General features: G+C 39.3%; 1 protein-coding gene across 3 annotated transcripts; it reads left to right on the plus strand.

The window, feature by feature from the left end:
- The first annotated feature begins 241 nt into the window (after positions 1–241).
- Positions 242–23,459, plus strand: CD200 (CD200 molecule). Of its 3 annotated transcripts, XM_027104607.1 has the most exons (6): positions 242–347; positions 4,098–4,179; positions 7,355–7,675; positions 10,017–10,289; positions 12,343–12,450; positions 18,065–23,459. In XM_027104607.1, exons 1-6 carry the CDS (start codon positions 336–338, stop codon positions 18,070–18,072), a joined length of 804 nt encoding a protein of 267 aa, XP_026960408.1. In that variant the 5' UTR covers positions 242–335; the 3' UTR covers positions 18,073–23,459. The 3 variants fall into 3 exon arrangements, with proteins under 3 accessions (XP_026960408.1, XP_026960397.1, XP_026960418.1); XM_027104596.1 differs by lacking the exon at positions 18,065–23,459 and having other exon boundaries at positions 12,343–13,435; XM_027104617.1 differs by lacking the exons at positions 4,098–4,179; positions 18,065–23,459 and having other exon boundaries at positions 12,343–13,436.
- Positions 23,460–24,344: the final 885 nt, after the last annotated feature.

Here is a 24,344-nt window from a genome sequence, read left to right on the forward strand (position 1 = left end):
CGGTGTATATTTTTTCAAACATATTCTGTTTCCCCAGTTGCCACCTCTGAAAACTGCGAATCGTTTTGAAGATAGGAAAAGAGGAGTACTATTTATTTTATTTTATCCCCTACAAGTAAACTGGAAAAAACTGGTCTTCACGCCTCTGCTTGGGGGGCGGGGCGGGGGTGGGGAGGAGGGGTATTTGTGTCGGAGGAGGAGTGAGGCAGCTCTCCTCAGGCGCTGGCGGGGCGCATCCTTGCTCCACAGAACTGAAGGAGCTCAGTCTGGTCCGGTGTGAGATCCCTCCGGGCTTCCCAGCTGAAGCCAAACACCCCGCGCGGCCAGGAGCGAGGATGGAGTGGCTGGTGAGCCGGGCCAGGCGTGGGAAAGGGGGCGCAGGATGGGCGACATCGCTCCGGCGGCCCTGGGGCGGTGGCGGGCTGAGAGCGCCGGGCTGCGGCTCTCCCCAGTCTGGTTCGGAGATGGGATTTCTGCTAGCGCTTTCCCCTCAGCTCTTAACCTTGCTGAGAAGCGGATTTTGCCTTCCAAAGGGTGGTTTACAGGCCGTTCCTGGCGTTCTGGTACTCCGTCCCAGTGCGCTGGAAAAAGGATGCTGCCAGGCGCAGGCTCCGGAGACGCTTCTCCGAAGATCCTTGACATCCTCAGACAGGAACTGGGCTGGGAGGCGGGCGCTGGCGGCGGGGATAGAGGGTGCTGTATTGGCTCCGTTTGGGCCCTGAAACCTGGGGTGGGGTTGCAGAATTTCAGGCTCAGGCTGTCCAGGAGAGCTGGCGCCCTCTGTGATGCTCCAGCCTCTTTCTGCATCCTCTGGGTCTTTGCCTTGGGAAGCCATAAAGGATTGGATAAATCGGGGTTAAAACCCTGAGTATCCACGAGAGACAGACATTTTGTTTATTCAGGACCTGTGTATATGACAAAATGAAGGAAGGAGAGGATTTTCATTTACATTGGTAATTGATAAAAATAATAAAAATTAAAATCTAAATACAAGTAATGCCTGGAGGTAGGTTTTTTTTTTTTGTATATAGTTTATTGGCAGGATCACACAGCCAGTTATTTCACTGTTTTCCTTAATAAAGGAGAATGGTGGCCTTAGAGCTAGTGTTTACTGAGTGCCAGGTGCTCTTAATCTTCACCACTATCCTTCAAAGGAGGAGTTATTATCCAATTTTACAAATAGAGAAACAGGCAGAGAGGTTAAGCTTTCCAAGTCCATGTGACTGTATGTGGCAGGATCAGGATTTGGACCTAGAAATTTTCAGGGAAGAGGTATGTATAGGGGCAAAGTAGATGGGCAGCTGTCAGGTAAGACCCAGGCCTCTGAACCCTGGCCCTCTTGACAAAGGTTATAAATGGACTTCTCTATTTCCATTATTGTGTGATCTGATTAATGAATTTTTTTAAGTTACCTAATATATATTGGCTTTTACCATACCTTAGGCACTGTATTAAGTACTTTAAATGCTTAATTAATTCTCATAGTAACCCAAAGAGATAACAGCAACATTGATTTAGTGCGTATTTGTATCAGTCACTGTTCTAGGAGCTTTACATATACTATCTCATTTAGTCTTTTTAACAGAGAGAAGGTTGGTACTATTATTTTTTTCTGCATTTCAGAGAGGTAAAATGATTTGTCCTAGCTTACACATCTAATATTGGTGCTAGCCTGAACTCAAGTCAGCCAGAGGAAATGTGTATATAATTAATAGCAAAGCTTTCTTTCTAATTCCCTTTGCCTCAATCACTGTGCTTCTGTTTCTTAAACACTGCTGGCCCCCAGTTCGTACATCTTGTGTTTTGGTGTGTGTCTGCTTTCTCTCTTATCCTAAAAGACAGATTTTTACTCAGAAAGCCAAACTATTTGCATTCCTCATCGCAGCCTTTGCTAGAGCCTGGATTTCCATGTGACATGATGGTGTGGAATTCGAATGCCAAAGAAAACTTTTTAGTTTCAGAAGCCAAAGTTTTTTTGTTTGTTTTTTTTTAACATCTTAATTGGAGTGTAATTGCTTTACAATGTTGTGTTAGTTTCTGCTTTATAACAAAGTGAATCAGCTATACATATACATATATCCCCATATCTCTTCCCTCTTGCATCTCCCTCCCTCCCACCCTCCCTATCGCACCCCTCTAGGTGGTCACAAAGCACGGAGCTGATCTCCCTGTGCTATGTGGCTGCTTCCCACTAGCTATCTATTTTACGTTTGGAAGTGTATATATGTCCATGCCACTCTCTCACTTTGTCCCAGCTTACCCTTTCCCCTCCCCATATCCTCAAGTCCATTCTCTAGTAGGTCTGTGTCTTTATTCCCGTCTTGCCCCTAGGTGCTTCATGACCTTTTTTTTTTTTTTTAGATTCCATATATATGTGTTAGCATACGGTATTTGTTTTTCTCTTTCTGACTTACTTCACTCTGTATGACAGACTCTAGGTCCATCCACCTCACTACAAATAACTCAGTTTCATTTCTTTTTATGGCTGAGTAATATTCCATTGTATATCTTCTTTATCCATTCACATCTTCTTTATCCATTCATCTGTTGATGGACACTCAGAAGCCAAAGTTTTGAAATAGCAAAAGCCTAAGCATTTGAGTTTTAAAAGCCTAAATGCTGAAAGGCCAAGGACAGGCCTTCATCCCAGAAAAAGTTGATGGGAAGAATACAAGGTGATGGAGGAAGCAGCTTCTTTAACCCTAGGTGGGAGAGCAAAGAGGGACTGACTAGTGTCGGCTTGTGTCCTGAAAAGGATGCTCTGTGCCTGGCCCCTGGGAGTAGGGAGTCCAGGAGGGTGGTGAATAGAACTTACAGGTAGGTATTGAAATCAAAGAACAGAAAACACCTGTGCCTTGCTTTCTTGTGGGGAACTGTGGGAAGAGGCAAGCCTGCCCATCATGGCGAGGGAACTGTAAAACAGAGAGGGACAGATACATGGGAGTCTAGTCAGAGAGCCTTGCAGAATTCTCCTTTGTTCAGCACAGAAGAATCCAAGAGCACAGAATCTGGAGAATCGGGAAACATGAGAGAACATCCTGTAAGCACAAGATTTAATTGCACAAACCGATGAGCAGGATGACTTGAAGGGAACATAGTGCCAGCATGGATAGATGGTTGTAACCAAGGGTTAATGGTCCTGTCCCACGGCTTGGCATTCCCAGGACTATGGATGCAGTGCCAGAGCTTGGGACAATTGTGAAGTGTTGGTGGGCTAAACTGACAGAGATTATGTGATATTGACTGAAATTAAGTCTCTACCTCTAGTTGGAATGGCAACATGAAATAAAAATAAAGTTCAAGTTAAAGAAAAATACAGAGAAACCTATATTTCTTACATACCTCAATTATAGAAAAATATAGAATATAGGAAAAAATATAGGGAAAATTTACATTCCTTGCTTATACCCCCTTACAATGAACACACTAATGTAGACCAAAGCCAGCCATGGGGCTGCTGCAGAGTAAAGTTATTCTGTCTCCATTCCACTCTCTCATTTTATAGCAAAATTATACCCAGAATAATAGTCCCTTAAATACCACCATGATTTGTAAAAAGGCCAAGGATTTCTGCCAGACACATGAACATAAAGCAATGAAGAAAAAATAAAGCCACTACTGGTTTTTAAAAGGTAAAATTTACATAAACTGTGCAAAATTTGCAGGAAAATCTACCTCAGCAGTCACATATGCTGCCAAGTGGTTACAACCTGAGTTACATTTTTAATATAAACAGATGTGGATTATCTGGGGAGAGAATGTTCTTCAGCATTTGCCGTCTCTATGTTTTCTGAGTATACTTATGGCAGTTTGTTTTCCCAGCAGTCTTGACAGTGGTGGCTTTGGAAGCAAGGCCTCAAATTGCTTATTGATGGCCATAATGAAGGAACCACACTGCTGCTTTTCCCTTCCCATATCCTGAGCACCCTCTGTTATTTCTTCCATTTATAGTCTCTGGTTCTGCTTCCACAAAACCAAAGGTTTCCGGTGGTTAAAACTTTAGCTGCAGCATTTCCTGAAACAGCGATTAGATTGAAGCTTCCTTAGCTTTGTCCACATCCAAATGCCCACTTCTGTACTTTGCTTTCTGTCTTCAGGTGTTGAGGAGGCTCTTCTGTCATCTGTCTACCTTCCAACTGATTTGGTTCTTGGCTGCCATGATGTTTTGCAGGGCACAAGGTAAAGATACTCAATTCCCCTGCGTGGAATCCAGGAAACACAGTTTTTGGAGTGGAAACGTTTGGCCACTCTTGTTTGTGCTGTGTTAGTTCATCTGTCTGCATGAATTATTTAAGTGTGTAATTCGTTTGGAGGACTGGTTCTTTCTGCTTTCCACATTTTTTCCAATGTTTTCAAAGAATTTAATATTAAGAAACTTTTCCTAGATAAAACCAGACATGAAAAAATTCTTCCTAAATTAAGATATCATTTTTCACCTATCAAATTGAATAATGTTTAAAATAATAATTCCCTATGTTTGTAAAGATATGGGAATGCCTAAGGGAGTGTGAATGAATATGGCCTTTTGGGAAGGTAGTCTGGTAATAAGCCTTAAATTTGGGTGTGTCCCTCTCACAGAAAAATACTAAAAATAATGAAATATGGAAGTTACGTAGGTTCACATAGTCTATCATATAAAACATACACCTATGCTCTCCACTCATCTGCTGAATTTCCTACTTGTGCCAGTCCCTTCTCCTCGGTTCCATAGGAGACCACACCTCACTTTGCTGCTGGCCTTTTATCACCTGCTGCGTGATGTTGTACTACATCAGCCTTCACAGGGGTAGGAAAGGGAAGTTTCATACCATGTACAACATAGGATTTACCAACCCTAAATGGAGTTTCATATATGCAGCGAAGAGTTATAAACCTTCCACTAAATTATTAGTCAGAGAGAAAAGTTACCCAAGAAGTTAAAACTCTAGTTTTGATCCCTTTTCTACTCTCTATTCTAAAAGCAGCAATTTCTTCAGATCTCTGCTCTGCAAAATCCCAACAAACCTTTTGGAAACCCCAATCCTAACAACCGGTATTCCCCCCAGAACTTTTCACATCTACCAAGAGTACACCTCACTAAAATTGGAATTATGCAACACTTGTGGGTTCCAATTTGTATTTGTTGCTATGCCCGTCTTTTCATGCTTGATGTTGTTGAGTGGATATTGTTTGTTTATGCTGCCTTCTTTTTTTCTAATTACTCTAACAGTTTATCTGTGTTATTAGTCTTAAAAAAAATAACAGATTTGGTGTTTTAAGTCAAAATTTTTTGTACCATTTTATTAATTTGTGCCTTCAACTTTATTAATTCACTCCTTTTATCATTTCTTGGGTGGGGTGGGAATTTTGGATATCTGTGTGTATTCATTTTCTTCAGTCTTTCTTGTTTCCCAGTAAATTAAGTTAGGATTAAATATTTCCCTCTGAGACCTGCTTTGTAAATTTCTACAGATTTTAATATAAGATATTCTTATTGTCATTCATAGTGATTTATAATTCTTGTTATGATTTCTGGTATAATTAAGGAGTTAAAAGAAGCATGTAAATTTCTCATTTTATTGCATTATGGACAGAGTTCAAGGTCATTTTTTTGTACACTATTTCAAGTTCAATTTGAGGGTATGTTCCGTATGTTGTTTGAAAAGATTGTATGTTTTCTTTTGGGTAAAAGTTTACAAATACATGCTCATATGCACATACTACACATACATATATAATAAGTTGTATATAAAAATTTGTTTTTCAAATGTTCTATATCCTTATATTTGATTTTATTGCTTTATTTACTTTTTTTAACATCTTTATTGGAGTATAATTGCTTTACAATGGTGTGTTAGTTTCTGCTTTATAACAAAGTGAATCAGTTATACATATACATATGTTCCCATATCTCTTCCCTCTTGCATCTCCCTCCCTCCCACCCTCCCTATCCCACCCCTCTAGGTGGTCACAAAGCACCGAGCTGATCTCCCTGTGCTATGCGGCTTACTTATTTTTTTAATATGTGGAAGTGAAAATTCCAAGAGAACAATGAAAAACTCTCTCATTATGATTATGGATTTTTCTTTGTAGTTCTATTAGGTTTTTATATATGTCAGAGTTATGTTGTTAGGTGCATGAAAATTCATGATTAGTATGTCTTATTTTAGATTCCTCCTTTTATCATTTTGAAAAATATATTTTTGTTCCTTACAGTGTTTTTGTCTTCTATTCTCCCCTTTCTCTCCTTTTAAAATGCTTACTGGACTCATGCTGAAACATTCTAGTCTTTGAATTTTTCTTTAATCCTTTCTATATCTTTATCCCTTTGTGCTACATTCTGGAAAAATTCTATGACCTGGTCTTCCTACTTACTAATTTACTCTTCAGTGATATTCATTCTGCTAAGTCTGTTAAGAGTTTACATTTCTCATTTTCTGCATCTATAGTTTCTACTATCTACAGTGCTGGTTCCTTTTCACACTTAAGATATCACATTTATTCACATCAAAATTTATTTATTTATGATAATAAATAAATAAATTTATTTATGATAAATAAATTTATTTATGATATTTTTATTCATTTGGTGAGTTCTTGGGTTTGTAGAGTTTATTATTCCTCTATCATTGTGTTAACTTTCTCAAATGTTTGGCTATTTGTTTTACTGAGATCTCCCATTGAGTCATCTATCATATCAATATGACTAGCCAGCATTGGAGGGGGAAGAAATTATTGCCATACCTTATATTCTGCACTGCATACAGTAAAAATAGGGGAATGTGTAGATTGTCATTTGGTGGTCAAATCTCTCTGGTACTATCAGCCTCCTGGAGCACTGTCCTGTATATCTCTCTATCTTGTGTTCCTATACTCACCACTGCTTCCTGAAGGCAGACATCACTACTGCTGCTCCTTCCTTTGCAGGTATGTGTGTGGAATGTCCAGAGCTGCTATACCTTCTTCACTTAAACTAATCACTCTGCCTATTGTCCGTTGGCCCTTTCTTATTCCTAGCTATTCCTGTTACTGCTCCAGGCATAAACTCACTTGGTGATGCTTCTATCCTATTTGGCACTTTCCATCTTCAACCTCACTTCACCTAATTTCCAGCCTACAGGGATTCTTCATGTAATTTCTGATCACTGGGATTTTGCTTTCTTATTTTTCTCCTCTGCTACTCTTAAAGACTGAACAAATATTTGAACTTATATTTCTCTAGCAACATCAGGAAGGTAGGTAAACGTTTTCTTTTTTTGCATTTTTCTGTATCTTTTCTAAATTTGACTTTGAACGTGCATTGTTTTTAATCAAAAAAATGTATATTTGTGTATGTATTAAAATTTAAATGTTTTTTATGATTCCATGATGAAAGTGGAGACCCAAGATGTAAGAGAGTTGCTGAACGCACCTGCTTCTTTAAGATGCTCTCTGCAAAATCCCCAGGAAGTTTTGATTGTGACATGGCAAAAAATCAAGGCTGTAAGCCCAGAAAACATGATCACCTTTAGCCAGAACCATGGGGTTGTAGTCCAGCCTGCCTATAAGGACAAGATAAACATCACCCAGCTGGGACTCACGAACTCAACCATTACCTTCTGGAATACCACCTTGGAAGATGAAGGGTGTTACAAGTGCCTCTTCAATACCTTTGGTTCTGGGAAGATCTCAGGAATAGCCTGCCTCACTCTCTTTGGTGAGAGTCTCTGAGAATACATTGTCTCTGGCTTGAAATGTTATTTTGCAGAATGTTTGGAATGTAGTGGTAGTGCCTAGTTTTTCAGGATCCTAACCCCAGAATGGCTCATGAGAGGACACTTGGCCTTTCATGTCTACTGTAACTGTGGTTACTGTTATTTGGAGAGTTCAAAGGACTATGTTGAATCTCTGCCTGGAGTTATCTTTGCCCTGACAAATACTGTTGTCAACAAGAGTAAATTAAGGACCATAGTGAGGATAAGTTCTCTATAAGCACTGATGTGGTTCAGACCTGGCTTTGCAATTAGCAGTCATGTGACCCTAGAAGAATCCTGTCCACTCTGTACCAGAGTTTATTTATCTGCACCAGAAGTGTGAAGTAGATCATTTCTAGGGTCTCTAACAGCTTTAGTATTTTTGGATCTAAGGACAAAGCCAGCTTGGGCTAAGCTGGAGCCAGTTATAGGGGTCCCTCTAATTTTGTTTCAGTTTAGCTGTATCAGGATTGATAAGGAGACATGCATCAGAGGCTCTTCATTCCTGATGCCTACTAGGGATTTAACTGAATAATAAGCATTCTTTTAAAATCCAAGAGGCTTATTTTGATAAGATTCCTTTCTTCTTAACTGATGCTTAGCTGAGATCAAGAATTCAGAATTAGGAATAAGGGGTAACTTTGGAGGATGGCACGCTTGGTGGTAGTTTTAGAAGGGAAACGACAAACTTAGACGGGGTTATTAGGAATGTTAAAATGAGAGTTTGTGCACACCAAGAATATTGGACAAGGGATAAGAAGAGGCTCAATAAATAAGAATGCAAGGGAGGTAAGACAACACCAAATACAAGTTTCTTTCACTTATTTTGCCTGTAATGAGTCCTCTCTGCAGGATCTTGCATCAGGCTTTCTTCTTGATTTCTATTTCTTTCATTCCTCTTTCTCCCTCTGTCTCCCTGTCTTTCTCTCTCTCTCCCCTCCTCCAATCCTTCCTTCCTCTTTCCTTTCCTTTTTTCCTCCCTTGCTCTTTTTTCTTCCCTCCCTCCCTCTCCTTTCCTTCCTTCCTTCTTTCCACCATTTTTCTTCCTTTTCCTTCTTGTGTCATATTTTTCTCATTTCTGTCTGTTTCCTTTTCTTTTTCTTTTTTGTTCATCTTTCTTTCTCCTACTCCCCCTTCTTTACTCATAACCTTTGTATTATTTTTTTGCCCAAAAAGCAGACTCTCCTGCATCTTCTAGCGAGTAATTCTGTAGTTCTTTTCCACACTGATCCTTTCCAGCCACAACTTATAGCTTTCATCTAAGTCATTCTTTGATACACCAGAGAACCCTGCTGCCAATCTGGCCATGTCAACCATACTCATCTTCCTTTACCTTATGTCTCTTCCTCCAGGGCTTATTGATGTTAGTAATCTGGGCACTCTGGACAGAGCCACCGTCCTATAGGCTCATTTTCTCCAGCCTACTGCCACCCACCCACTTCTTGAACTTCTGAGCACAGACAAGCTTTCATTTAGCATTGCCCTTTAATTATCTTGTGGGCTCCAAAGCCAACCACAAGAAAGGCAAGTTTACATTTGCTCAGCAGAGATAAACTGTATATTCCAAAGGAAATGAACTCATTAATCAAGGGACTTTTGAAAGGGAACAGGATACAGCTGACCTAAAAATAATGTCCTTCTTTCATAAGCTAGTTATTTTCTGTTAACTCCATAAGGTGATCTCCACGGTCCTTACAACTGTCATTCTGTGATTTTCTGACTACTGACTATGAATTTCTAAGTGACGTTTTGTATAGCTATTTCAAGCAGGGACTTGCCAAGTCTGCTCCATGCATCTTGCTCCCTGGCTCAGTTCCAAACAGAAAAAGGCTTTCTCTAAGCAGCAGCCCCCCTACGGGCTCTCTGTTCTGAAACTGCCCTCGCACTTCTGAGAAGTGCAGACTACTTGTGTGGAGGTGCCGATTAGTGGTCATTGTCAAACTATTTGAGAGGGGTACCCAGAAGAAGGCAGAGATCTTACATTGCCCATGGAAGAGAAAAGAATAATTAGGCTCTGCACTGTTTGGGGGAGAAGGTACCTTCTGTCCCTCCAGCTAATTCTCCTAGAGGCAAACTACAGGGAGGATCGTACTTGTCACAGGGTTGTACTAGGCCAGCCTCTCTCCTGCAATTCAGAGAATTAGACACAGAAAGAACCCGGAAGGCCGCAGTTTGGAATGGATGTGTTACCTTATCTTTCTAGCCTCCACTGTCTTTCTGTAAAGATCTTTTTCTCATCTCTCTGAGGAGAGTGTAGCACTCACACCATGCTTAACTGATGGAAGATCATTTTTTTTGTCCCAGTACAGCCCACAGTATTCCTTCACTATAAACTATCTGAAGACCACCTAAATATCACTTGCTCTGCCAATGCTCGCCCAGCCCCTATGATCTCCTGGAAGGTCTCTGGGTCAGAGATTGAGAACAGTACTGAGATTCTCTCACACCCCAATGGGACAACGTCTGTCACCAGCATCCTCCAGATCAAAGACCCCAAGAGTCAGGTGGGGAAGGAGGTGATCTGCCAGGTACTGCACCTGGGGACTGTGACCGACTACAGGGAAACTGTGAACAAAGGTAAGAGAGAGAGGGCAAGCTTTACCGTGGTCACATTTGTGGACACACACCTGCAAGGTGGTGAATGCTCTGCAGAGCCTCTTGGCCTTTAGCAAAGGAGCTGATAAGGGAGAGAAAGGGATAAGTAGGGAAAGAAAAACAGAGTTGAGGAAGCCAATAAAGCCAATTTTACCTTGGCAAATGTGGTATGTTGCCCACATACTGAACGCTTTTGCTGAGATCCATCCATTGATTTATTCTTCCGTGCTACTAACTGAGCATTTGTTTTGCCAGAAACAAAACAGTGAGGACTCAGTCCCTTCACACGGGGAGCTTCTAGTCTAGGAGGGAATGCAAAAGGAGCTGGGCAATTGTAAAACTTCATGATAAATCCTTCAATAAGAAAGCTATAGTAGGAGTTCGTGTTTTTCAGCATGAGCCACTTGTTCTTCTTTGGCCCTGCAATAAACCTTTCTCTACTTAAAAAAAAAAAAAAGACAGCTGTGGTACACCATGGGAGGATTGAGAGAGGGGAAAAGGAGCATCAGCTCAATCTGGAGGGATTAGGATGTTTTCCTGGAAGAAGCCACATTCAGGATGAAACCTTTGCATTATCTACGCTGTGGGAAAGGGGCTTTTAGGAAGGGGGCCAATCTGAGATGTTTTCCTCACCCTCTTTTAAAATAAACTGCCTCCTGTTCAGGACCTCTTTTGCTCTCCTGCGTTTCTATCTAAACTGCTGTCTCTGGGCCTCATCAATACAAGAGGTAAAGATTATGGGAGAGAGAATAAAGAAAGCGGTGGTTTTAGAGACAGGACACTTTAGTGATGACTGCCACAGTTTTCTTTCTCTATGCAGTTTTGAAGCACTAACTCTGGATGAGGCACTCAGCAATAAGCCTCCTATAAAAAGATATTGCTGCTTTTTTTCTGGGCGCATTGTAAACAATAAAAGCTGGAAAAGTTTAGACCTCATTGGTATGGTGGCCTCTAGTGAACATATCCTGTAGTCATTTCTGGGGTCCTTGAAAAAGCAGATTAATCAAAAAGTAAACGTTTAGGTAAATTTGCTCAAGAGGTTTACAGTATTAGCTTTGGACATTTGTGAAGAGATCCTCAGATTCAGCCACGGTGAAGGGTAAATTTCCCTGAAAAACAAAAATCTGAAAAGGAACATGTCTTTCCAAGAGTGCCCAAATTGACATATCATTTATAATGTTTATGCATCCTTTGTATAATGTTTGTTCATTCTGCGAACATATACTAAAAATCGTTCATGCTTAAAGCATTATGTCGAGCACTAGAACCAGTGAAATTAGACAAATCTGAAGGTGCTCAGTTAAAGTATGATGTGACAAATTCCATGATAAAGGTATGGAGAAGATGCTGGAGACTCGCAAATCAGGGAGTGTTTCTTCTGCCTTTGTATTACACAGTGACACTGAGGGGCTGACATTCAGGCTAAGTTGCATCTATTGACTATTGGAAAGAGATTTAATAACAAAGGCATAGATTAGAAGCAACACAATAAAAACATTGAGATGAGTTATTCCTGGGGGTTGGAATCATGAGATTCATTATTCTTTTCCTTTATATTTCTCTGTATTTTTCAACAATTCCTCAATAAACATATTACTTTAATGGATAGTATGGCAAAGAATATGTGCTTTGAAGGCAAACAGACCTCTGAGCAAGCCTTGTTCTACCACTTACTACACTGATTCTGGGCTTACTTAACTTCTCTGAGCCTCAGTTGTTTGTTTTTTTAATCTGTTAGATAATTATAAGAAGACCTAACTCTTGGGCTATTTAGAGGATTAAATGAGGTAACACATTCAAAGCTCCTACAACTTTGTAACTACATAAAACATGTTAGTGATTATTATTATTTAAATGTTATTAAAATAATGTGAGGTCATGAATATAGACTTCAGTATATATATATATTTAAGAATAATTTTCATTGAAAGCTCAGCTCTAGTAAAAACTCATCACAACTGTCTCTTTATCGCTTTTTGCCTCTACAGCTTCCACTTATGACTTGTTTTTCCTTTTCTCCCTTCAATATCCACAGGCTTTTGGTTTTCAGTTCCACTACTGTTAAGTATTGTTTCCTTGGTAATTCTTCTGGTCTTAATTTCAATCCTACTATACTGGAAACATCGTCGGAACCAAGACCGAGGTGAGTCCCCATGGGAAGTACAAAGAAGGAAAAAAATGATTGTTTAATGACAATTCGGGGGTAAAATGAAGATATAAGTAAAGGGGTGACAACCATGTGTTTGGTTTGGTGTTTCCAGAATACATAAATGTTGATGGTATTTTAAAACACTTCAGTGTCATTTTCTTGCAATTGGACATTAGTTTCTGCATTTCATTTGCCAAGATGGTTTAAAGGCCAATTTTTTTATAAATTCAGAGTAAGGATTGATGAGAGGACATGTGGAAAATGTTTATTCAATCACTATGGAATCATCTAATGGCAAAAGCAGGGAAGTCTTGGCACCCAGGCTGTGTTCATTCCACCCAGGACAATCTCTTCTCTTTTTACAGCATTCCACAGGTCAGCTACCCCACTTAAGAGACTGTGAACTTGTCTGATATGATCACTAATTGAGTAGTGCTTTCTATGTTATACCCTCACTATGGCTCAGACACTCTAGGCAAACATACAGGTGATCCATACTTATAATAACTGCATCATGTCATTCTGCCCTTATACACTGTTAATTTCTCTCCAGCCCCTACAACAACTATCACAGTGCCTTATGTATACCAGGTGGTCAATAAATGTTCATTAAAAGATGAATGAGTGAATGAATGGAAGGGTAGATTTTCAAAGGGATTTGTTCAATTCCATTTTTTTTTTAATTGCAAATTCAGTACCTCATAGATGCTGAGTCTTAAACACTGTGAGACAATATAAAACAAGAGATGGTATCAAACAAGAGGTGTCAGCCAGCTGGGAAGAATTAAATTTCTTTAGTTTCTGAAGACAGTGCATAATTTAGGAAAGCTAATGCAAAGCTGCGGTTTATGTTGTATGTAATGGGAATTTCCCAAGATGAAGGGGTGGTATGGGAGTTTTCTCCAGCTCACATGACTGACAGAGAGGAAAGAAAAAAATGTTGGCTTTGAGTGTTATTTTACATTTCTATTAAAAATCTCACTCAGGGCTTCCCTGGTGGCGCAGTGGTTGAGAGTCCACCTGCCGATGCAGGGGACACGGGTTCGTGCCCCGGTCCGGGAAGATCCCACATGCCGTGGAGCGGCTGAGCCCGTGAGCCATGGCCGCTGAGCCTGTGCGTCCGGAGCCTGTGCTCCACAACGGGAGAGGTCACAGCAGTGAGAGGCCCGCGTACCACAAAAAAAAAAAAAAAAAAATCTCACTCAAATGCTACCTTTTTTCCTTTTTATTTTATGTCTCATAGACGAATATCTTTCACCTTCTCAGTTTTTTGAACATTTAATTTTGCATAAGCCTTATATAAACACCTGATTAATTCTTGTGACTTTATAAGAAAAGCAACAAATCACCAGTGTCAATGACCCTTTTGCAAAAGTAGATAAAGGGATTTGTTCTGTATGGGACAGGAGATTGCAAATCAGATAATCTTATTGCACATAAACCTAAACCCATAGAACTCCTTAGCACTCTGCAAAATGTCAAAGGCAGAAGGCCGTTTGATTCCACTTTTTCCAAACATTTCACTTTTCCAGTTAGGAACTGAAGTTGACTTCCTTCCCTAAGGTCACACAGTTAATTAACAGCAGGCCTAGGATTAGAATCCTGGTCTCCTGACCTCTGCTGGAATGTGCTTTCAGTTATAGTTTCCTGACTTGAAAGGTGCTGTTGTTAGTTGCATTTATTTCTGTCTGTGCTTGCTGATATTACTGTGTTCTTCTGTAAAGTACAAGCAGAAAAGTATGAAGTGTTTAAATTCATTTTAAAAATCCCCTTGGACAAGAATCTTATAATACAACCTATTCAAGCCCAAGGTAAATTTCAGTAGAAAGGGGCATTTGCAAAATAATTGTCCTTTGTTCATTAAGTCTTGTATTTTCTGGGAAATATGTTTGTTCAATGCCTTATTCAGTTGCTGAAGTGAAGCGAGTCAGCTTAAGATTATTTGGTTCCATATACTTAAATAGCTAGTAAAATCAAATGTCAATTATTCTGGAGACAAACCCTCAAGGCTGAGGGAATACTGGTTTGTTAAAACCAAAACTTAAGTAATACAAAAAGCTGGGAGAAAGGGAAGAAAATCATCAAAGATAGAGACATTTTTTATTTCTTCAAGTAACAAATTTTGATTGTCAATTTGTGATGAAAGTGAATAGTGCTACCACATTTGCTTTCCATCTTTCTTTTTTTTTAATTTTTATTTTATATTGGAGTATAGTTGACTTACAATGTTGTGTTAGTTTCAGGTGTGAAGCAAAGTGATTCAATTATACATATACATATATCTATTTTTTTCCGAATTCTTTTCCCATTTAGGTTATTACAGAATATCTTTCTTTACCCTTACTTTGTGTTTTTTTGCTTTCTCTCTCTCTTTTACTTTCTATTATCTTCTGAAACATAAAACTTTTGGATGGGTGGGGAAACATGATCAGTCAAAAATGACACCAAGATTCTGGACCTGGTGACCTGAAAAAAGGGTGATATGAACAGAAATAGAAGTGGAGAGGGGGAACTGAGTGTGAGAGTGTGTGTGTGTGTGTGTGTGTGTGTGTGTGTGTGTGTGTGCAGAGTTTGTGGGGAGAGAAAGAGTAGAGATGAATTAGTTCTTGAGCTTATTGAATATGAGTAGACAAAGAGTCATCTCCTTGGAGCTGCCCAATAGTAAGACAAATCTGGTAAGTAAGAAAAGTCTGTTAAGTAAAGTTCAACTCTTTGTTAGATAAATGACCAAAAAAAGTTTATTTTAGATTAAAATCACTAATTTCTTGCTTACAAAAACATAAGCAAATTTATAGTTTGTGGACAGAGGGGTAATCTCTAATGACAGATGTTATTTTCATAGAGAAGTCAGGCTCCCTGCAGTTTTCCTGTGATTCTGTATAATGCCAGAGAGTGTGATGTTGGGTTTTTCAACTGTAAAGCTGTACTAGTGATGAGCTAGAGGTGACTTCTTTTTGCACCATTCCTAATGGAATCATCACAATTACTTCCCATGAGACTACAGCAATACAATAATAGGTTAATAGGTTTTCAAAGAACATCCTTTTTTTCTTTTATGAATCAGTACTTTATTACTAAATAGAAAATGGGAAGAAATTAAAATTTCCTAGGGAAATTTTCCATCATTTCATGATAGTTCTTTCTGTTAAAGCCAGTTGTTGCCCCTTCCACACATACTACAGTGAAGTAAAATTTGAGGTTGAGGATAATCTTTTATTTCTCATTAGCCAACCCACCAATGATCACAAGCTTCTCAGAAACAACAACTTCATTTTGGGGCAGATCATCATAGATAATCACCTAATTTTTAGAAATCTTTATTTTGAGTAGCAGTCTTCTTGTGTTTGATTGGGTCAAGGCTGATTTGGAAACCAATAGAAGATTTAGACAATCATATGAAATGCATATTCCAAACCTCACTTTTCTTCAAGTATCTAACTATTTCAGGTAAAAGTGGGTTTTTTTAAGCCCACATTATCTATATAATTGCCTTGATTTTTTTCAGTTCACTTCACAATAATCTAACCTTATAAATAGGTTCTTTGCAATGCTAATAATGATAATGTTGGTAAACACTATATCTTGGGTGGAATCATGTCACTTTCTCCTATTAATTTTTTTTAACATCTTTATTGGAGTATTATTGCTTTACAATGGTGTGTTATTTTCCACTGTATAATAAAGTGAATCAGCCATACATATACATATGTCCCCATATCTCTTCCCTCTTGCGTCTCCCTCCCACCCTCGCTATCCCACCCCTCTAGGTGGTCACAAAGCACCAAGCTGATCTCCCTGTGCTATGCGGCTGCTTCCCACTAGCTCTCTATTTTACATTTGGTAGTGTATTTATGTCCATGCCACTCTCTCACTTCGTCCCAGCTTGCCCTTCCCCCTCCCCGTGTCCTCGAGTCCATTCTCTATGTCTGCGTCTTTATTCCTGTCCTGCCTCTAGGTTCTTCAGAACCTTTTTTTTTTTTTTTAGATTCCATATATATGTGTTAGCATACGGTATTTGTTTTTCTCTTTCTGATTTACTTCACATACAGATTGCCAACAAACACATGAAAGGATGCTCAACATCACTAATCGTTAGAGAAATGCAAATCAAAACTACAACGAGGTATCACCTCACACCAGTCAGAATGGCCATCATCAAAAAATCTACAAACAATAAATGCTGGAGAGGGTGTGGAGAAAAGGGAACCCTCTTGCACTGTTGGTGGGAATGTAAATTGATACAGCCACTATGGAGAACAGTATGGAGGTTCCTTAAAAAACTAAAAATAGAACTACCATACGACCCAGCAATCCCACTACTGAGCATATACTCTGAAAAAACCATAATTCAAAAAGAGTCATGTACCACAATGTTCATTGCAGCTCTTTTTACAATAGCCAAGATATGGAAGCAACCTAAGTGTCCATCGACAGATGAATGGATAAAGAAGATGTGGCACATATATACAATGGAATATTACTCAGCCATAAAAAGAAATGAAACTGAGTTATTTGTAGTGCAGTGGATGGACTTTTCCTATTTTAAGCTTAGTACTACATCAAATAACAGAGGTGCTCGGTAAATAATTTGTGTTGCGGAAATTGGTGATTAGTTGGAAAGATAATACAAAAGATATATGTTTCCAAAAAAAAATGAGAATCCTTGCTTTGCTAAATAATTGTACTTACACTTTCCAGATGAAGGCTGGGTGAGTGGTAACCTTCACCTCTATCCCAGTGTCCTCCTAGTTCCAAGCAGAAGAAAGGGTGCTTTATATGAGAAAAGTGTGAAGCAATCTTTATTGAACCGACTAGGTTAGAGTTGCTTGGAGGAATCTTGCATTCCAAGGCTACTTGCCTACAAAATTTCACCCTTGAATGGGTGAAATGCCACCCATCATATCAAAATGTCATAACAAAATCCAATCACAAAGTAGGTGGCTAACAGACCCATAAGCCTGGGCATTCTTGCCTGAGCTGTTCTGTCTTTCACGGCTGAACAGATCACTGATACTGGAAATGTTGGCACAATTAAAACATGCAGAACTTTGCAGTTTCTGGTAAAGAATTACTTCAGATTACATGGAGAGTGAGATGTGGAACCAAGATGATATCCGAGGTCTTTTACTTCACTGTTTACATGCCTTGTAGAGAGGCCCGCATGCTCCAAGTTTAAGTGCTAGAAAGCTAATAACCTTGAAAGGACCTCTATCTGTCTACTTTTTGACCATTCCCAACCCGATCTCCAGTAAGTGAGTATCCACAGGAAACAAAGCCCAAGGTCTTATAAATAAAATACATGTAGATCATTTGGAATTCTTGAATGTGTTCTTTTACTTGTAGTCTTAAGTGTATTACTGAGCAAGTACAGTCTTACTTAGGAATAGCAAACTATTATTTCCTAGAATTACTCATGTCCTTTTAAAGAGAGTCACAGTTGCCTCACATCATGTTGGGTCAGGAATGTCTACTTCCTTCTCTTGGCTGATGAAATATACACAGGAGAATTCTGTGTTTATTGATCCTTCTGTTATTTATCTTCTTAAAATCTATTAGAACAGAAATTATAAATGTTCAAAGTTAATATCTTGATCTTTCTTTTACCCAGAGCCATAGAGGAGTCACACAGAACCCTGAAAGTTATTCCCTGGTCTACTTGAATCTGACTCAGGAGGCAAGCAGGAGAAAGAGGGTCATTCTTCAAGGAACCTAAAAGAGCAAAAGAAATTGGAGTCAAAGGCGTAAGAATTTCAAGACTTTCTACTGCCATCTAGGCTACCCAATGCTTCTGTGAGTTCCAAGAGGAAGTCATTTTACCTCTCAGGTCTGTTGTAGGACTTGATTTTGTAAAACAATGCCATGTTGTGCTGTTGAAAGGGTACTGGACTTAGAATCAGGAGCCACCACTCAGAGACTGACTTTGACTCCGACTGGTGTCAACTCTATGTTAATCACTATCTCAATGAGCTTCCACATTTGCATACAGAAAATTAAGGATTTGGACCAAATAATTTGCCATTCTGCTCCAAAAATGGCTGTAATTCCAGGAAAAAAAAAAAAAGGAATAAACAAAGAGAAAAGAAATGAAAAAGAGAGAGAAGAATACAGGAAGGTAGGGACCAAAGAACTTTTCTGAGACTACCTTTTGCCTTTCTGTGGCTATTCCACCTCTTCTTCCCTTCTTCTTTGGTCTGTTAAGTCTATTTCCTCATCACTTGGTATCTAGTCCACCACCTGCTTACTGTTTTGCTAATAACTGGTCTTTCTAGAACCCTCAGTTTCACTGCTATTCTTCATGTACTTCTGTGATATTAACCACAGTGGAAGCAGAACTGAATTTATTGTGAAGTAACATTGGCAACCTTAGCTTTACTTATCTGTTTTTATAGCAGACTAAATATTATTAGTCTCAGCAGCTCACATTTTTAAAAAGGCATGCATTTCTCATCCATTTGTTTCATAATATAACCCAGGCCTATTTTAGTCATTCTAAATTCAGCCTAGTATAATGAAGACATATTTAGAAAATACGGCATTTAGAAAGTTTCCTGAATAGCAGTCAGCTAATTCAAATGCTTTGTCTCTCCCAGCTTCTTTTCTCATGAGTTAACTTCTCACAATAGCAGAGGAAGCATGTATGGGTGTACAAATCCCTTTGTTGTAAATATATGGTTCTAACTAGTGGAACAATTTTGAACTCTTAAATAATCATACGACCAAGTTGATGACTTTTTCAGTATCTTTTGCCTTCTTGTCTCTATCCAGTGACCTAGGAACTAAAAACTAAAACTTAAGTTGTTTTCACTGTTGAATTGAATATTTATATATTTAGTAAGGTTTTCGTATGTTATTTAATTCTGTATTATTTCGTATATTTGTATTAATATACTGAATAATTAAAAGTGTCAACTCTAAATATTTGGTTCATGATATTCTCATAGGGAATGTGGAAAATGTGGGCATTAATGATAATCTGTATATTTTTCCTCTGTGTGTGAAATCCTCCCCTCTATCTCTTATCCCCTAAAAGATGCTGCTGGCATTTATGATTTGTCACAACGTCACAGATCAGATGTTCTTGATCTGACCAGTGAAAGCTGCTTCATGTTGGTGCCTGTGTCCTTTTGATATGACCCGGTCAATTTTGGAGTACTTCCTTATATGTGCTGTTTTGATTTTGCTTTTTTGTTTGTTTGTTTGGGGATTTTTTTAAATTTAATTTAATTTATTTATTTTTATACAGCAGGCTCTTATTAGTTATCTATTTTATACATATTAGTATATAGATGTCAATCTGATTTTGCTTTTAGATACCAACCTTTGCAAATGGATTAGCTCACACAGTTTTGAATTTAGTAGGAATTATCATCCTGCTTCTGGTTTTGCTGTTTTTTCTGGTATCTCAGCTGCCAGATCAGACAGGGTAAATTAAAGCAGCAGTTCTCAAACATTTAAAGGTCTCAGGACCCCTTTACACACATAAAAACATTATTGAGGACCCCAAAGAGCTTTCTTGTAAAGCGAATTATGTCTGTTGATATTTACCATATTTGAGTTTAAACTGATAAACTTTAAAAACAAAAATCTACAAACATGCATTTCATTAGTCATCAGAGTGATAGCAACATCACACATCAGGTAGCTTCTGGAAAGCTCCGCAGCACACTTGCGAGACAATGAAAATAAGGAATTGATGTGATTATGACAGTAGTTTTGACTTTGTGGAACCCCGGAAATGGTCTCAAGGACAATTTTGAGGACTGCTCACTTAACGTATAGGCAAAGAAGGAGACCATCTTATGAGATTTCATGAGTCTCTCCCAAAGTCTCTCCTTTATGAAACAGCTATCTTCACAGTGCCTAAGCATTCCACCATTCCACCATAATTTTAGTTAGGCCATTATCTTTCTGGGAGTTCCGCTTAAAGTGCAGAGAGGCCTAGGTCTACTCCTTCTTCCTCACTAGCAATTCAACTTAAATTGGCTTATTAAATGGCTTATCAGTTACCTTGCAGGGTATTGAGAGACTTGGACTTAGAATAGGTAGGTTTTGATGGGAAAGACTTGGGAGGGTCATAGAGAGCAAAGAGAGGAGGTGGAAGGTGTGACTCAGAGCACATGGCTCTGTCTGACAAGGCAGATCCCTGGGTAGCACCAGTCTTGCCTTGTGACTCCTGCCCTCTCACCCCTGGGAGGGTCTTACCAACTGCCCCTTACTCATCCTGAACCTTTCAATTAGGGGAGTTTCTTCCGAATCTATGAATTGGAAAGAGACAGTTTGGGCTTTGTATGCTTCAGCAAGGTTGGGAAAGTTGTAAATATTTGAGTCACTTTGAATAACTCAGTCACAAAGTTTTCTTGGCAGTAAAAATTTAGAAACTTCCCAGGGTGGTGGTAAATGAGCTCAGAGATAAGGGAAACCAAAAGAAGTTTTTTTGTGCTTAAATAGAACCAAAACTGAAGGTGAAGATTTGGGGGGAGTGGTTGGAATTTATTAACCACCAACTAGGTAACATTTCATAAATACAAGTTCAAAGAGTACAAAATCCCATAGTATGACTACGGATTATGAGGCTTTGGTTAAAATAGTTCTCTTGGACCAACTTTCTTCTATGGTTATTTAGCTCGTCAAGAAAGAGATTTAACTTTCTAAAAATAAAGCTTCCTAAAGTAATTCTTCACAACTGTAATGTTTTTGTTTTTTATATTTGCTCTCAAAATGTTCCAGATAGGACTTCAGTCTCCCTACCACAGTCACTTAGGCTAAGAAACTTGGACAGGGTCACAGAGAGCTGTGATTCAATTGTAAGCAAGCCAACTTTTGCATAGACATCATATTCATTTGAGCCTTGTGAGGTCGGGAAGGTTTTTAAGCCCATCTTTATAGGTGTGAAAAATGAAGCCTTAAGCTTTTCAGTGACTTTCTTTGGGTAACACTGAAAGCATGACATGGGACTAAAACTCCAACTCAGAATCTCAGACTTCCTGCCCAGTGCTCTCTCTGTTCCCTCCACTCTTACTGTCATTCATCCCAAATCCTACTTGTCAGTATATCCTATTTGCTCTATCAATATATTTAGAATCCAACTCTTACCCCCAATCTTACCACCTGGCCCAAACCATCATTATCTTTCTCCCAGATTGTTGACATAGTTTTCTAATTAATCTCCCTGCTTCTGCTTTCTCCCCTTTCTAGTCTCTTCTCACATCTGTTTTAAAATATAGGTCAAGACAAATCGTGTCATTCTTTTTCACAAAATCTCCAAGTGCTTCCTATCTTATTTAGAGGAGAAGCCAAGGTCTTTACGTGGGCTGTATGGCGGTACATGATTGGGCTCCCTGATACTCTCTGAAATCACTTCCTGCTGCTCTTTCTCCTGTTCATGCTCTGCCAGCCACACTAGCCTCCTTGCTGTTTCACTATTATTCAGACAGGCTTCCACCACAGGACCTTGGCACTTACTTTTCTCTCTGCCTGGAATGTTCTTCCCAAAGGTGGCCACATAAGCCTTTTCCCCAACAAACCCTTTCTGTCTCCCTCTCCTTCATTTTTCTCCCTTGCATCCATCAAAATCTAGCATGCTACATACTTTACTTGTTTATTTTATTATCTGTCTCTTTCCAATAGATTGTAAGCTTCATAAGGGCAGAGGTTTTTAAATCTGTTGGCTTGCTTGCTTGCTTTTCCCTAGCATCTAGTATAAGCAGTCAAGCAGTATTTCTTGAACAAATCAATTTTATGCCAATACATTATGGGAGGGAGGAGTAGTTCAAACAGCTTTGTACTGGAGCATCTCTCCTTCAATGTGGGAGAGTATGATTGAACTAGAGAGTAGAAAAGGACTTTTAGAAATTGTTGGTCATAAGGCATAGAGACAAGCATCATGGATTTAGAACCAAAAGAATGGGGTTTAAGTTCCATCCCTGATATTTAGTAATGTGTTGACCTTGGACCAGTCATTTAATCTCTCTGAATTTACATGACCTCAATTTTAAATTGCGTGTGCACCAAGTCTGTCTTCTGTAAAGGTTCAAGTATGAAGGGGTATAGCTCCCAACATGCGCAAGTTTATGTGCTGAGGCGTATCTGCCCTGTGACCTCAAAACCCCCACTGAAACAACACAGGCCTCATGTCCTTCCCAGTTCTTTCTCACAGTCAGCCCCACCCTTGTCCAGAAGTGGATGTGGGGTTGAGGTGGAGATAGGAGTGCTGGCAGTGGGAGCTTCCTTCTGGATGAACAGAGAGAAAACCTACTGGTCTTTGTATTAGGGACCCTAATACATCATCTAGGATGATTTGGCCTTTCCTTGTGCTGAGGATAGGACCAAAGGAATAAAGCACACAAAAGTTAGCAAGAAGGTGCTGTCTGCAAACCAGGAAGAGGGACCTTCCAGAATCCGACCATGCCGGCACCCTATAAAAACAAACCCAAACCAAAAAAATCCCACAAAAGTTAAAGTCCTTTCTATTGAGCATCAGCTTCTGAATACAGTTTTGCCACCTTGCTCCAGAGTATTAACAGCCACCACCTGCCATAAGAGATGGCAGAGAGCTCTCCAAACACTTAAAGAGGATGCAAAAATTGATACCGCTGAAAGCTCTCCCTAGAATTATGTTGCTTTACCAGATTTGATAATATGTCATGATAGAAGGACCTTACCAGAATTTGAAAGGTTCCAGAGAATTCAACAGATACTTAGGTACTTTTCACCTAAATCATATTAGCCTAGAGAGTGGAGCACTCAACTCAAAGAGTTGGAACTCAAAAGGAGAGTTGTGTTTTTCTGGAAGTAGCTTTCACTTTCTAGTCCAACAGCAAAAGGCACTGAAGACCAACTGCTCAGATGATGCATTTCAAATACCACATGATTCTGGATCTGTCATTGCTGTTTAGCTTTGTATATAATTCCCTTAACTTGTACACACATTGGTTTCCCTTCTTATAAATCAAAGACAATATTGTAAATATCTCATATAAAAATAAGTCAGATGATGTCTTTAATTAAATGCTCTTTTGTAATGTATTGATTAGTAAACCCGGTGGTTCTTAGTTAAGAAACATGAGGAAGCACTAAAATTTCAGCAACAGTGACCAGTTGGATGGAAGCACACTGATACCGTCAGTGGTGGGTAGCCCTGGCCTAGCCCTGGCCTAGCTATATTTGTGAAATATAGCTCAAAGATAGCTTAGAATTTTATTCCCCTTTTTCAGTTGTCCCAGTGAGTTTCTGGGAGACCAAGCTAGTTCTGCAGCTGCCCATGCCTAGCTGGAACCACTTGGGGAAAGGAGATGCTTTTCTCCACTTTGTCTTAGAGCCTGCTTTAATTTACAAATCGCTTGGAAAGAGAGAATATATTCTCTGAGGGAACTCTAGGCCTACCAAGTTGTATTTGATTTGACTGGGTCCTACCCTCAAAGTGTCATCAGAAGCCACCATCTTATGTAAATAAAGATCATCAACAATTCCTGACACTTCAGGAGCTGACTGACACTTATGCCCCTGGGTAAGCTGATACTTCCTGTTGCATGCCAAGAGGCAGTGAAAGAGACTGAGTTAGAATCATAGAAAGTCAGAATGAAGAGATTTCAGAGACAAGAGAACAGGCCTCAGAATGCCAAGTGACTCACTAAAATCACGCAGGACTTTACCAGGACACAGGAAAAAAACAGGCAGCAGAAATTCCCAATGTAGTTACAGACAAAAGACTTACATGGCCTGCCATAATCTGGTTAGCCAAGAAAAACCATTTTCTAAGTTTAAATATATCTGCAGGCCCACAGGGCTTACGGGAACCCCAAACTTTCCTGAACTGCCTCCTTCTGCATGAGGTTCAAAGCTGTTCCCGTCACTGGTTTTTGATGTACCTCCAGCTTCTCTGGCAGCGA

This window comes from Aethalodelphis obliquidens, unplaced genomic scaffold, assembly GCF_003676395.1.
Source record: "Aethalodelphis obliquidens isolate GAN/ISIS:26980383/991018 unplaced genomic scaffold, ASM367639v1 scaffold1, whole genome shotgun sequence".
In the NCBI taxonomy this organism is placed as follows: domain Eukaryota; kingdom Metazoa; phylum Chordata; class Mammalia; order Artiodactyla; family Delphinidae; genus Aethalodelphis; species Aethalodelphis obliquidens.

Bases quoted from the DNA above. Each gene is read 5' to 3' on its own strand.
- CD200 (XM_027104596.1), top strand. The intron at 7,676-10,016 runs GTGAGAGTCTCT...TTTTTGTCCCAG, and splicing joins AGCCTGCCTCACTCTCTTTG to TACAGCCCACAGTATTCCTT. The intron at 10,290-12,342 runs GTAAGAGAGAGA...CAATATCCACAG, and splicing joins CAGGGAAACTGTGAACAAAG to GCTTTTGGTTTTCAGTTCCA.